This window comes from Astatotilapia calliptera, chromosome 5, assembly GCF_900246225.1.
Source record: "Astatotilapia calliptera chromosome 5, fAstCal1.2, whole genome shotgun sequence".
In the NCBI taxonomy this organism is placed as follows: domain Eukaryota; kingdom Metazoa; phylum Chordata; class Actinopteri; order Cichliformes; family Cichlidae; genus Astatotilapia; species Astatotilapia calliptera.
This window is the reverse complement of record NC_039306.1, coordinates 9,979,691-9,993,716: the sequence shown is the minus strand read 5'-3', so window position 1 is coordinate 9,993,716 and position 14,026 is coordinate 9,979,691. Positions and strand designations below refer to the sequence as shown.

The 14,026-nt window shown below is 37.9% G+C and overlaps 1 protein-coding gene across 3 annotated transcripts in view; it reads left to right on the top strand.

The window, feature by feature from the left end:
• Positions 1-14,026, top strand: part of igsf21a (immunoglobin superfamily, member 21a) — a 192,030-nt gene that overhangs the window by 42,980 nt on the left and 135,024 nt on the right. Inside the window, exon 1 of one of the 3 annotated variants that reach the window (XM_026167144.1) lies at positions 23-1,348. The exons of the other annotated variants lie outside the window; for them this stretch is intronic. Within the exon in view, the coding sequence (XP_026022929.1) occupies positions 1,333-1,348 (16 nt within the window). The 5' untranslated portion in view covers positions 23-1,332. Of the gene's footprint in view, positions 1-22; positions 1,349-14,026 lie in introns of those variants that run through there. 3 annotated transcript variants of the gene reach the window in all.

Below are 14,026 nucleotides of genomic sequence, written 5' to 3'. Positions count from 1 at the left end.
GAATACATTTTGGGGCATGTATTCTGTATTCTGTAATGGAATACATTTTAAAAGTAACCTTCCCAACACTGGGAATGGACATATAGGCGGGTAAAATGACAGCATAATTATACACGATACCAGAATTAATGAAGCAATTAATGCTTGGTGTAACTGAAACCACAGGGGGAAAATATTGACAGACGATCAAAAACAGTGCCTGTTCAATCAGCAACAATGCCCTTGGTTCAGGTACTGACGCTAACCTGTGCACCTCCCAACTGCAAGTGCACCAAAGTGCTTCTGAGGGTAAAGTAGTAATTCAGTACAGGATAAAGTGAGTAAGAAAAAAAATTCTAAACTATTTCAGTGAGCCCTATTGAGTTGTCTGTTTTCTGCCATGTCTTTGCAGTCTGTGTTTGGATTATATAACAATATTTTTCAAGCTGATACAGCAATGAAGAGCAGATATGCCAGTCTCTGTCTTGGTATACAGTCACCAGGATGTTAAAATGCAGATCTTTAGCTGAGATATTATTAATAGTTTTGCAGGTTTTAGTGCGCAAACCCTACCACTGAACAGGAGATAAAGCTGAGGTTAGTGAGAAACTCATTAGTTTTGGTCATAATTTCAAGCAGTAGCACTGAGACAGGATATGAAGTCCTGAACATCTGTTGTGTTTAATGCCAGTACTTGTTCAAGTAACAAGTAAGATGACCTAACCTCGACACAACAGACCAACTATTTCAATGGGCAGTGACCACACCGCATGTAGAAATATACTAAAAGCTTTGTATGATGATGGCTGCAATGTAGGACTGACAGAGCATTAGGGATAATCCTACAATTCCTACAGCACTCATCTAATGTGGATGTGGAGACTCAGCACCTCACAGTGATTGTTTAATTTCAAATGCAGGGTGAAGGGATACAAGACCACAACAGCAAAACACAAACAATACTTTTTTGCGCTGTGATTTTTAAACAGATTAACTTTTTGAAATTTTAACACATTTATATTACAGGCCATGCAGTCCTCCCAACATCTAAGCATACAGTGACCTTTTTGCTGACGGCATATCACAAACTTAATGTTTGCTGTAGAGCACCTGTACACAGGACAGGAAGTCAGTGTGAAGGTCACCATTTTGGCCAGCAGGACACTCTATTCCCCAGAACGGAGAGGAGACGAGCTGCAGTGGCAGCCTCTAATCCTCTTTAATTTGTTTTCAGATGAGGCTTTGGAATACCAGCCTGCTCCCTAAGCAGAGATCACATAAGAACGTGGGCTGGGACAGCTGTCTCCTCTTCTGGCAGTTTTAATACAGGTCTAGTTGCCACCCCACCCTGCAATGAATTTTTCTGATGGTGAGCTGAGTATTTACTTTATATGGCTTTTAGTGTGACAACGGGGATGCAATTCCACATGGTACAAAAGCACAGTAGTGCTAAAATGGCTGTTTAAAAGGAGAGAAAAAAACCCAGAAAATGAATGAAGCTGGGGGTGGAAAGTGCTGCTTTGTTTTTTTTCTTTATCAGCAGTCAACCAGTGGTCTACTCATACTCAGCCCTCTAAACAACACAAACCTTGTAATTGGGTTTGGGCGTGTCCCCTTTCTCCTTTGTTTGACAGTAAAGGTTGAACTGGGAAAAAGAGGGAAAAAATGTTCACAGATGTGCGCCGCACCATTTCATCTACACCGATGGTGAGTAAGATCACTGCGTAAAGGCTTGTGCATCTTGTCGCGGCACAATTTTACAGCAACGTGATCAGATGATGGGTTGATTCTACTAAAGTGATGGTGCACGTCTTGGGAGACAGTGGGGGTTTAAAAGCTGCTGAGACAAAGCATGCAGGCAGTAGGTCGGTGATACAGGCAGGGGACTGGCAGTCCTTTAATCCTAACCACTGTGCTGATAAATCAGCATGTGAGTTTCATTTTTATCCCTCTTTCCAGTTTGCTTGATTCTTGAGTGATGAACAAACCCCCACTCACCTTTAAGGCTTTTTGATGTAATAACCACCTATAGATTACACTGTGCAACAGCCAGATTGGTGCTCATGCACTGGGCTAACAGGTGGATGGTCTCAGAGTCCAGGTAGCTTTCGGGCAGACGGCAGCAGTAGTGAAATCCCTGGGGACATCACAGCAGTCTAGTCACAGAGCTTCACTTGATATTATATATCTAAGTAATTCTCTGCTAGTAATTGAACTATGCTGGATGAAAAAAAGCATTTAGTATATTGAACTTGAGCTGATATTTCTGAGAAAAAAAAGAATAGGAGCTACATGACCCAGCAGATTTCTTTCAATTATCACTTTGATCATTCTCTGTCCATGAACACAGCTCTTTACTGTTAAACTTACAAAACCTTTGGAACCTCTTATGATAGAGAGAAGGATTTATGTAGCCTCTCTAGTGTACTTCCTTTAAAGTTTGCCACACTATAATGTTTTGTAACAGTTACACCTTGTACATTACAACTTTATTTTTCGGAGAATAGGATCCTTTCTCACGTCCATTTATTGCTCTGTATGATAATTGTATGAGAATAGATTGAAGATTATGCACTGTAGTTTTTCATTTCATCATACTCACCATGACTCCTCCACTCCACTAAATGAAGCTAGATAGATGACAGAATATCTATTTTCTGCCTCGCACACAATTGTTTGATTTTTATGAAGTACAACATACAATACACACTGCCATGAGCAAAAAAAGAAAAAAAAGATGATGATACAAATTAGAAAGACTCGTTTTGAGGGCCACTAGAGTTAATAGAAATGTATAATACAATACCAGAAAGCTGGGCTGAGGCACCAGTACAACCCTGCAGGTTATGTTTGTCAGGCAAACTCAATAGTAGATGTCTTAATTGAGGTCACTATGGCAATAGTTTTTCTTCCTCCTATTTTTACCTTTTGGGACATCAAGAAAATCTCCTCTTTCTGGCCTCAACATTAAAATGGTTTGAGTAAAGAAAGAATAATAATAATAATAATAAAAAAACATCACTGCCCGTGGAAGATTGCATTTCTAGAGTGGTTGAGTGAGGCTTCAAAGTGGATAGAACAAGAGCAAACCATTGCAGAGGTGCTGTGAATAGTCACTGAAAAAAACTGCCTCCTTGTAACAGTAGCAATTCCACTATGATTAATTGAGTCTGCAGTTTATGTTCCCTGCATGTGGGATACAATTCTCAAATCTGGCCATTTGACATTCAGAATGGTCATTTTTCCACATTCTCCTCCCTCATTTCCTGCCATTGCTCACAACCCTAGGTGATGCAGAGGTCTACAGATTGAATGCACAAACAGTTACTGATACCCTAGCGAGTCTGTTTCTGGGTTACCAGGACAACTTGCTTCCTTGGTAACAACATCATGACTTCTTTGAGGCCTTTCATTAATTTCGAACCCATTTACCATATTAAAGACACACTGGAATATCTATTTTCTAGGCTCTGTGCTATTTTTTTTTCTTAGCTGTGTGCTTGTTTGTTGTATTTATTATAAACAAATGGGGAAAATCCAAACTAACAAAACAAAACCAGGTAATATTTTATGAATATTATTTTGCAGAGGTGCAAAAAGCCACGTCTTTCTCACAGTTCCATATCTTGTTAATTTGCCTTTTTTGTAAGAGATCATAAAAACGAAACAAGTATTCAAACTCTCTCGTTTATTCATCTTTTACATAGCCAGCCATTATCATGTGTTTGTTTGCCTGTTTGTTTGTCACTAAAATTGAACTGTGATTCCTGCCCTGTCAGTGATGAGTTTACTTACATACACCCACACTTTTTGTACCAGAGGCTTTTATGAATATTGGAGTAAAAAATAGTGAATAGAATCATAAATGCTATTTGATAAATTGCTTTGTTTGGGGGTGAGGTGGTATTTGGGAACACATTTGGTCTGTAATGTGGATGTCCACTTAATTTTCAGGCAAAATAAACACTTCTAAGCTGAGTAGACACTTAGGCCACTATCTGCTTCAGTGCACGTCTGCAGCTGATTCACTTACTGCAGATACCGCCAATAAAATATTACATTTTGTTATACTTCTTTATGGTCAAGTGTCAATAAGACCATTTTCTACATGGCTGCTTATATGTTCCCTAACTGACCGTTGAGTCAGTACCATGGAAGAACTGAAAATTACAGCATTACATAAAAATCCAACCTCATTGTGAAACAATGCACTTTCAGCTCTTTACCTCACCCTAAAGTAGAGGTTTTTGCTTGACATTATGTGCATCATTCAGTTTTTCTTTCACATAAATATTTAGGAGATGGTCGAGTTGCAGCTCTGAACAGAAACTCCTGGTCCTCCTACATGAGTGTATTATTTGGATTTCTAATGCAGTGAGGAGGCACATAAGTTTAGGGGAGAAACATGTTACAAAAGCATCTTATTGTTTCCTAACACACATTTCAGTCTTTATAGATGTGTGTCTTTTTGATTGCATCTGGCTTCAGAAAGCTGAGACACTGCACCCCTGCCAACCCCCACCAACTCAACCAAGAAAAGAAATTGGTTCACTTCTCCCAAAACAAAATTATTTCGATTGGCAGCCACAACAATAACAACTAATTTACACAGCTGCAATAATGATGCTAGAAGGCAGATGAATCTATATATGTGGGATGATGCAGTGTAATATCCTTTCAAAAACTAAAAAAGGCATTTTATCCTACTGGTCTGTCTAAGAATGGCTTTATCTTCATAAAATTTGCCAGATATTCCAATATAATGAATAACTTTAGTTAGGAGGAGGAAGATTTTTCTTTAAGTGCATTTTCTACATGAGTGCATTTTGTGTAATAATTTAAAAGCACATATAAACAGAAAGACATATTTCTGTCCTTAAAAACTATATATAGTAATATAGTAGTAAAATCTTATGGGGTTTTTTTTTCTTTGTTTTATGTATGTTGTAATGGCCCGGCCTCTGTGCACCCTGCTTCTTCCTTTTTTTAGGCAGCAGCAGCTCGGAGATGTGGAGTGATTAAGGATATAAAGGCTGCTCTCTCAGTCCTTTTTTTCTCTCTTTCTCAGAAGCTTCCACTTCCATCATTCTTACTTGTTCGGTTATTTTTGGTTTTTACATCCTTATCTAATACTTTGTATACATTTACCATCATCCATCCACACCATCCTCTAGTGACACCTGACACTTTCATACCTCAGTAGATTTTAAATGAAATAAACTGGGTATTTGGATTTTTCCTTTCTTGAGCCAAACAGCTAAAGGTACTTCCACTTTGCTGTCTATCATCGCATTTTTTCATTCTCAAGTTTTCCTTTCTCATCAGTTTCACTCAAATAATCTTATCTGTAAACTATCACATTTTATGTTTTGACATCTTTGGTAAAACATGTAACATAAGCACTATGCAGACTGCAGACCCCTCTTGTCAAGTGCTTTCCACTGTTGAAAGGACTGTGGAGGGTTTTTTTGTTTGCTTGTTTTTTAGTTACCCATTTTCCAGTTTTTCAGGCAGTGCTCTTCAGACATACAAATTATCAAATCATGTAAACTCCTGAGGCATTGGAAATCTCCAGTGAAAACACACAAGCTAATGGCACATTTTTCTCTGCACATACACGTTCCCAGCTGGATAATCTACACCAGACATGGCTGTATGAGCCATTTTTCCTGATGGCATGGCCATTGAAAATCTGGTACTACTACTACTCCCTGGGGTCTACTTGCATGCTTCAGCAGTGGTCATCCTCTGTCTCTATCATGCATGCCTTCTGTGAAAGCTATACAATTTAAACCTCAAGAGTGTTTTTTTCCTTAATGGTTTGAGAGAGGAAAACATGTTTATGTGTTGGCATTTATTTTCTAAAAGTTTAAAATGAATGTAACTCAAAGTGCTTTACTGTAATAACTTCACAGCAAATAATGAGAAATATATGTACTCACTGGCTAATGTACACCAATACAAATATAGATGAGAAAAAACTAGGTATAGAGGGATCTAAGATTTAAAGTTTTTAGTTGAGTGGCTAAGAGTGGTACATAGCATCTAACTAACTCTTCTGGGAAGACTGGCTATATTTCCTCTCTAGCTTCAACTCTGCTTACCAATGACATAATAATTCCACAGGCCTGAGGCCATTCAGAATGAGGACCCACTGACATGGCTCATTGTGAGCAATATGGGCTTTGTGTGTGTGTGTGTGTGTGTGTGTGTGTGGATGGGTGTAGAAGAGCATGGGGAGGTGGGATTACATCTACCAAGTGCTGACACTCTTGAAGCTTAGGCATATCATTAAACAGTAAATCACTGACTGAAAAAATCAACTCCCAGATTTCTGTTAGCAAAAGAAGACCTTCCGCATGGTCACAGATTGTGTTCTTGGCAAGAATAAATCAACATCCAGTCATCGAGCTTCTCCCGCTACGCAACGCTTCCTGAGCTCAGCTTGCATGTACAGTTACAAATCACCACCTGAGGTGTGTTGAACATTCTTCACTGCAGCATTCATTCATCCATGCTGACTACCAGCCTCGTAAATATGTTAAATTTAAAGATGGAGTAAAAAAAAGAAAAACAATAAGTATTTTTGAGTATTTTCTAATGAATTGGACAAACTCTATTGTTTATTGTTAATCTGTTGCACTCAATAGGATAAGATTCAGTAATGTAGGGTAAAATAGCTTATTTTTCTGTCTTGAATCTACTGCATGGGTATCTGTGAATGTTGAAAAATAAGTATAGTTAAAAGGAAAAGCCAATTTCTCACAACCTTGTTTTGGTAGTTGGGGCCATCATGTTTGGTTTTGACACCATGACATTTGTGAAATCTGGGGGATGCAGCACCCAAGGTAGATACAGCTTAACAACAGAGAATAATAAGGCACCACAAGCTGTCAGACAAATCGCTTGGCTGCTCGGTGCGTTCTGCTTGAAATGTTTTGATTGCCAGAGATGTACATAAAAAAAAAACACTACTCTAAGATTAAGGTACGGATACACATTATTTGCATACAAATTCATATTTTTAATTTAGATGTTTAGTATTTCTCATGATACGAGTCACTTGTAAGGAAACACAGACGTTACATCCGTTTAAGGTTACTGGAGTAAGGAGAGCGCAGTTAAGAAAGTGGAGCAAGCAGACACAAGAATGCTGTTGGTGTTTGAACAAGCTGACACAGGTAGCTAATAAGGGGTTGTAAGATGGGAGCGTTGAAAGCTTGTACACTGGCAGACAGGTGACCAAGGGGTTTGGTGTGGTTGACAGGTGGAGAGCGGGTCAGGCTAGTGAATGGAGCCGTAGGCAAGAAGAGGAGTGAAACAGAGTTGGTTTGACAGGTGATGAGGTGGTGGATCTAAGCACAGGAGAATAATATTACAAAACAAAAACATGGGGAGTTAACTACGCAGCACAATGAGGCAAGGAGACCTAAAAGTAACCTGTTTTATGCAGAACAATCTAGCAGAGAGTGACCGGAGAGCTGGTATAGATTTGCTGCTGCAGATGGGTTGATGATCTACAACTAAGCATGCTGATGGTATGCGCAGGAAAGGAAGGAGAAGGAAGTGACTTAGACATAGAGGGACAACCAGGGAAACAAAATGAGAGACAAAAAGAGAAAAAATATATATAACCAGAGCCATAACCTTTTTTGTGTTGTTTGAAAGGTTCAAAAATGACTGTAAGAAACCATTTTCTTAAAATAAAAAAATATTATTGTATAATTTGTATTTTTTTATTATTATATTAGTATATTAGCTTGTCTGTGTTATAAAAATGATGTGGGGAAAAGGTTATTTTTTTCTGATATTTATCTGCATTTTTAATCTTTGATGAAAGTATACTCCTTTTTGGACAAACCTACAAGAACAGTGATTAAACGCAGATATTACAAATGTATTTGTTGCTAGCAGTACATTGTAAAACACATATCAGTCATGACATTTTCTAAGGAGCCTTCCGTCCTATTAAAAACACATCACTGCCCACAAGCTTTGAACCACTGCCTTCAAATCCAGCGCATAATTTTAGAAATGCAGTTAGCAGATGAATCGACCGATTACCAGATGGGTCCACATTTGTAGACATTTATAGCTGACTCTCTTACATGGCATATTTTATGTGTTTAATTACACTTGAATATGTGTGTGATGGTGTAAAATATTTTGTTGTTCCAATACAGTCTGTTAAATCAATCCCCAATCCTTGCTAAAATCCCACTAAAATTGCCATATTATATCCCACATATTCATTTTCTGGAAGTGATCACCTCAAACATGCTTTCGACACTCCAGATCAGTTCTGTTTGTTTACATTGCTTGGAGGCACAGTTGAGGAGGCGCTCTGAGAAACTTAGTCATCCATTTTTCTCATACATTAAGTCGCACTGACATCTAAGCAAAGGTAGGCCATAGCCATAAATCACAGAGCACAATAACAGGCACATTTTGGGCCGGTCCATCATTGGCTGTGTTTTGTTTTCTCATTGCATCTTGGCAAATTGCTGTTATTAATGGGAGAAAGCATAGTTTGCAGCCCTCATTAGATGTTGTTCCAACAGCGCCTCTGATGGATTAAGACAAGCCGGAGGCCTTGTCTGCCTCCACAACCAGCTAATATGAGCCAATTAAATGCCATGCACTCTTTGGCCACTCCACACTTGCCTATGTGCTCTTACAGGGATCTGCTAGTATTTTTCTTCATTGGCAAACACTTTTTAGTTTCAACCGGTAATTTCAAGGATTTTCTGGATGTTCTTTTTGTAGAACAATGGGCTTAACCTCACGATCAGTCATAATAAATTATCTCCCCTTAAAGCAGTTAGTTTCTCAAAGGGTGCTGAACATTTTTCTTTGATCAAGTGTGTTTTAAATGTCCGTTCACATTTCTTCAGTCTCTCCTCTCACTAATTGGAACTATTTACAACACAAGCTCTGTTGGTTCTAGCCACCATGTGAGAGTCACTGCTGTGGTTTGGGAGTATTGGATTTCAGGCCTAGCGGTGTGTCAGATTCATGCAGATAAAGGTTATGGATAGGTGGCTGTGAGCACCGTTAGCAATATATCTGAGACTTCCTTTAGAGGCAGTGCCAAATATCGCTGAAAGGTTCAATATTGTGCAGCACAAAAAAGCAGAAACGCACAAAAAAAAAATCCCACGTGAAAAAGAGTCTCCCTACCTTTGAATGTAAATACAGCTAAAGTGAGGATGTTCATAATGCATGGCACAACTTCTAATATATATATGTATATACACACCAGTATTCACCTGATAGACGGATCAAGTGATGTGACATCCACGTAAGGTTAAAAATTTTCAAAGCAGCAAAATAACTCTGGATCAATAACTGTTTAATACAGCATATCATTGCATTATTAAACACGTTTGACTTATGTGAGGTCTCGTGTATTAAAATATTCAAAATATAATTTAAATAAATGAACTGAATAAATGGTATCGACTGTATAGTAGTAACTACAACCATGTAGTGGATTAAATACTGGGATTTATGGGTATGGGAATTAATCCGTGCACATTCAAAATGTCATCCGATATTTTGAATGCTGACTTTAAAAAAATACAAAAATAAAATATCATCAGCATTAATATTCAGCTCCAAATGAATTATAATTGAATGCCCGGCCTCTTTTAGATGGATATCCAAATATCCAGATAGCATGCCTTCTCCTTAATAGTAAAACTCCACCCCCAGGTAGCACTGAAAGATTTAACCAGGAAAGGGATGGAGGCCATACTATGTCTTATATAGGTGAAGCAGGCTGTAAATTGACAATCACTATCCAGTCATCAAACCACACTTTTTAATGTTAATGCTTTTACCAACACATTCAAGGCCACATTCCAATTTATCATTTATAAAATGTGAACGTATACACAGGTGATCACATACCTAATTGGTAAGAGAAATGTTGGTATGAAGGTTTTTTAAATGAAGAAATTCAGCATAGAACTAATGATCTCCTAGATTTTTTCCCCCCAATTTTTTCAAAAATACATCTTTTATCGCCACACTGAAGGAATAAAATAGCTAGACATGTACTTTAACTGCCTACTTAGATTTAGAAAAGAAAAATCATGGTTTGTTTTAAATACCACATTATATGATCAGAATCAGAATCAGAATCAGAATACTTTATTCATCCCGAGGGAAATAGCGGTACCCACAGCGTTAAAAAGAACATCTTGTGGGTATCTCTGAGATGCTATTGGCTTTGACTGAACAGCAGTGTTTGACACTGTGGGAATGAAATTAGACCCATGTTCTCATTCCCACAGTAGCATGAGTCTGATTGTGAGAACAGACTCATAATTGGTAAGTTGGGTTAGAGTGAGGCATATGTTTTGCTTCAATAAAAGCAATAGCAGTGGAAACTGAAATATAGTGGAATCATAAAAGCACGAAAAACTGCAGAGAAAATGTGCTGCAGATTTTATATTAAGTGTTTCTTTGTATGGACAACGGCTGATTGGAGACTTGTATGCCCACTCAGAGCAGCTATGGTTTTGCAGACAGCTGTCTAAACAATCACAAAATTGAAATGTTTTGTGAATTTATCTCATGGGTGGTTAAGAAAAAAACTAAAACAAAAAAAAACTTGCCATTGTGGGTTTGTATTCTCAAAGTGAATTAGCACTGTAGAGTTTTCGCTCTGTGAATTTTCCTCATAGTCTGCATTTTAACTACAACATCAATCACAACAAGGGATGTAGCTTTGCTGGAACACTTTCAAGTGAGAATGGGTAAATAAAATGTGTTTAACTGATGAAGTCATTTAATTGCATGGGAATTGTGCCTTCGTCTCTTGGTGTGTTCAGACTGAAACTGCTCCAGTTTCTCATAGGGATTATATGAAATGTGAACTTCTCCGGTACGAGTGCATAACCCATGTAATGTGCTCTTTTAAAATTTTTTCATCCCTCTCCATATGCTTTGCAGCATTTTTATGTCCGTGGCTATGCTACTTTCTTTTTCTGTGCCACATAGTCAGTGAATTGTTCACAATTAATCCCTGCAACCACAAAAAAGAACCACCATTTATCACTTGCAACTAAATATGTCCATTACTGAAGGCAAGACACACACTTGTCTCCTGTCAAATGACTAACACTACATTCCACAGAATTATGATTGTTATTTTTTATTTTTTGAATATGCATTTACGCCACCTCACTGAAAAACTCGCACAGAGACATTTACAAGGCTAGCCTGCTCCTCTTGTGGGTTCATAGTAAGTGGTGAGGATTTTCCGTAAGAGCATCAGCTCTGTGTTAATGACATGCAGTCCCAGAAAAGGTTTATCCATTCAATTTGACTCTGGAGAGAAGGTCTCTTCAGCCTGCTGATTAAATTAAGATTCCTTAATAAGCATATCTAGGTGCACTGACATGCGAGACAGCTGAGTCTACCAGTGACGATACATCTTACATTTCTTTAATGTACTATACGTATGTCAGTTTTATGTACTTTTACCTATTACCTATTACATATTTATAGGAATTCATGTTTTCCAGTGTTCGAGATAGTGTTTTAGAGCAATTATGCTTTTTGGAGAAGTAGTGAGATGCAGTGTAGTTTTATCAAAGGAATACTCGAAAGATTATCACGTTGTCATCTAAACTGTGGCAAACAAGCTGAGGTGAATCATGGTGAACAAGATAGCAACTACAGTCACATGAAACAAACGTAAAAAGAAAACAGGACTCTATATAGTCCTATGAAAAACTAAGGACACCGCATGTTTGAATATCCTGTAGCACATCTTGCAGAAATAACTTGAAATAATTGTTTTCTGTGTGACCTTATCAGTCTCACCTCACTCTGCTTGAATTTTGATTCAGTCTTCTTTACTCCTCTTCAGTCTATTCAAGTTTGTGGGTATTTGTTTATGCACAGCTCTCTTAAAGACTTACCACGGGCTTTCAATTGGCACCTGGCTGCTACTTTCCCTCTTAACTCCTGTGAAAGCAGTAAGGTTGTTCTTTCTTTTCACATGACTCTATATTGGAGGAGAACACGAGTATGCCACCAAGAACCAAGGATTTCTAGTAAAGTTTTGCACAGAATTACTGAAACACATGGCTCACCTATAATGTCCCCGTGTTCATCCTATCATGTTGGTTGTGTCATGTTGGCTTATATATGATGTAATTTGACTTCCATGACAGTTTCTTTAATGGATACACAGTTTGAAGGTTGTTTACAATCTAAATCAAGACATAAAATAAAGACTCGAAGTCTCATAAACCCGTACTTTTATTCACAGTATGAGAAACTATATCAAATTGAGAAAGCGTACTATTTTAAGAATAAAATATTAGCTCATGTTGATTTTGACAGTAGAACTCACAAATGTTGGAACATAACAAAAGACTGGGAAGGTAATTGGTACTAAAAAGAAATATTTTGAAGCTAATTGGTTTAACTGGCAACAGGTCAGTAACTTGATTGGAGAACAAAAAGGCATTCAGGGAGGCAGGGTTTCTTAAAGATGGACAAGGTTAATCAGTCTGCGAAAACAGCATCTGCCAGCTGCAAACCATTTCAGAATAATGTTGCTCATTGTGAAATTGTAAAAATTGTGAAGAAATATCTAATCAAGTACAGTACATAATATCAAAAGTATGCAAGAATCTGGAGCAATCTCCATCCTCAAGGGTCAAGGCCAAAAATCAGTGATCTCTGGGCCCAACATCACATTAAAATCAGTCATGATTCTGTGATGGAAATCACTGCAAGAGCTCAGGAATACTTCCAGAAATTACTGCCTGTGAATGCAGTTCACTGTGCCATTCACAAATGCAGGTTAAAGCTATTATGCAGAGAAAAAGAACATCCAGAAATGCTGCTGTCTTCTCTGGGACATAGCCCATTTAAAATGGACTGAGACAAAGTGATAAGCTGTTCTGTGGTCAGAAAAATCAAAAAATTTAAATGCTGTTTTTAAAAAATGGACACCGGGTCCTCCAGACTAGACTGTTCTGAAAAGTTTTAGAGCAACATATGCTACCATGTATGATGTCTTATTCAGGGAAGGGAACGGTAAACTGTGTATTGCATCTATTACAACGGCCGGATTTCATAGTAGTTGAGTTTTTGAACTGGCCTAAAAAACTCTGCAGTTTAGAGTTTTGGCAAATTGAAAACATTTGGTTCATCATAGAATAAAACAAAAAAGCCAGGCAGTGTACTATAGAAAATGAAATACTCCTCTGTGTGTGTTGTAGTCAGAGCTTCTCTGTTCAGTATCTTGCTCTTCTGGTATTTACAAAAGGTTGCAGAAAATAGCAGGGAGATGGTAGAGTTCGTACTAGAGTCAGCGCACCCAAAAAATCTAAATATTAAAAAGGAAATTTATTTATTTTAATTTATGTACACTTGTTTAATTTCAGCTCAGTGTGAACTGCTCTCCCTTGTTTTCTTCATTGTGTATAAACCAGAGGAGAGCAGCAGAACAGCAGTAAAGACTCTCATCACAATGGTGGGCCTAAAATCAGTTGGCTTATTGTATTGTGTTATGGCCATTTAGTGTATGATATTTTATAATGCTAGTGTGGGCTAATGGTTGTGATGGTTTTGGCAGGAGATTTCTTTTTTCTTTTCTTTGGCTGTAGTGTCCCTAAGCTTTCTGGCAGATGATATACCAAAAGCAAGTGGAGGCATGGCTGACATGTCTATTTGTTTTGGTTTTAGTTTGATATGCTTTATGGTCTAATGCAATGTCTGGTGGTTGTGAATTTCACTTATATTTGTGAATGTCATTTACTTACCACCTTTAACATCCTCGGAGAAACAATCATCATTTTATAAATCAGTTCTAAATATCTAAATTTCCATTGTGGCAGAACCAGGTTAAGGGAGGGGGTGGCCATCTGTCGTGACCGGTGGAGGTGATATGACAAAATTACATTCTTTGCACAAGACCGTGAGCATATTTATGTGTAGTCCTTAAAAATGAAATGGATTTCTGAGATATACTCACAAGTGAGTGAGATGGATATTGAAAAAACATTCTGCCTCTGATCAC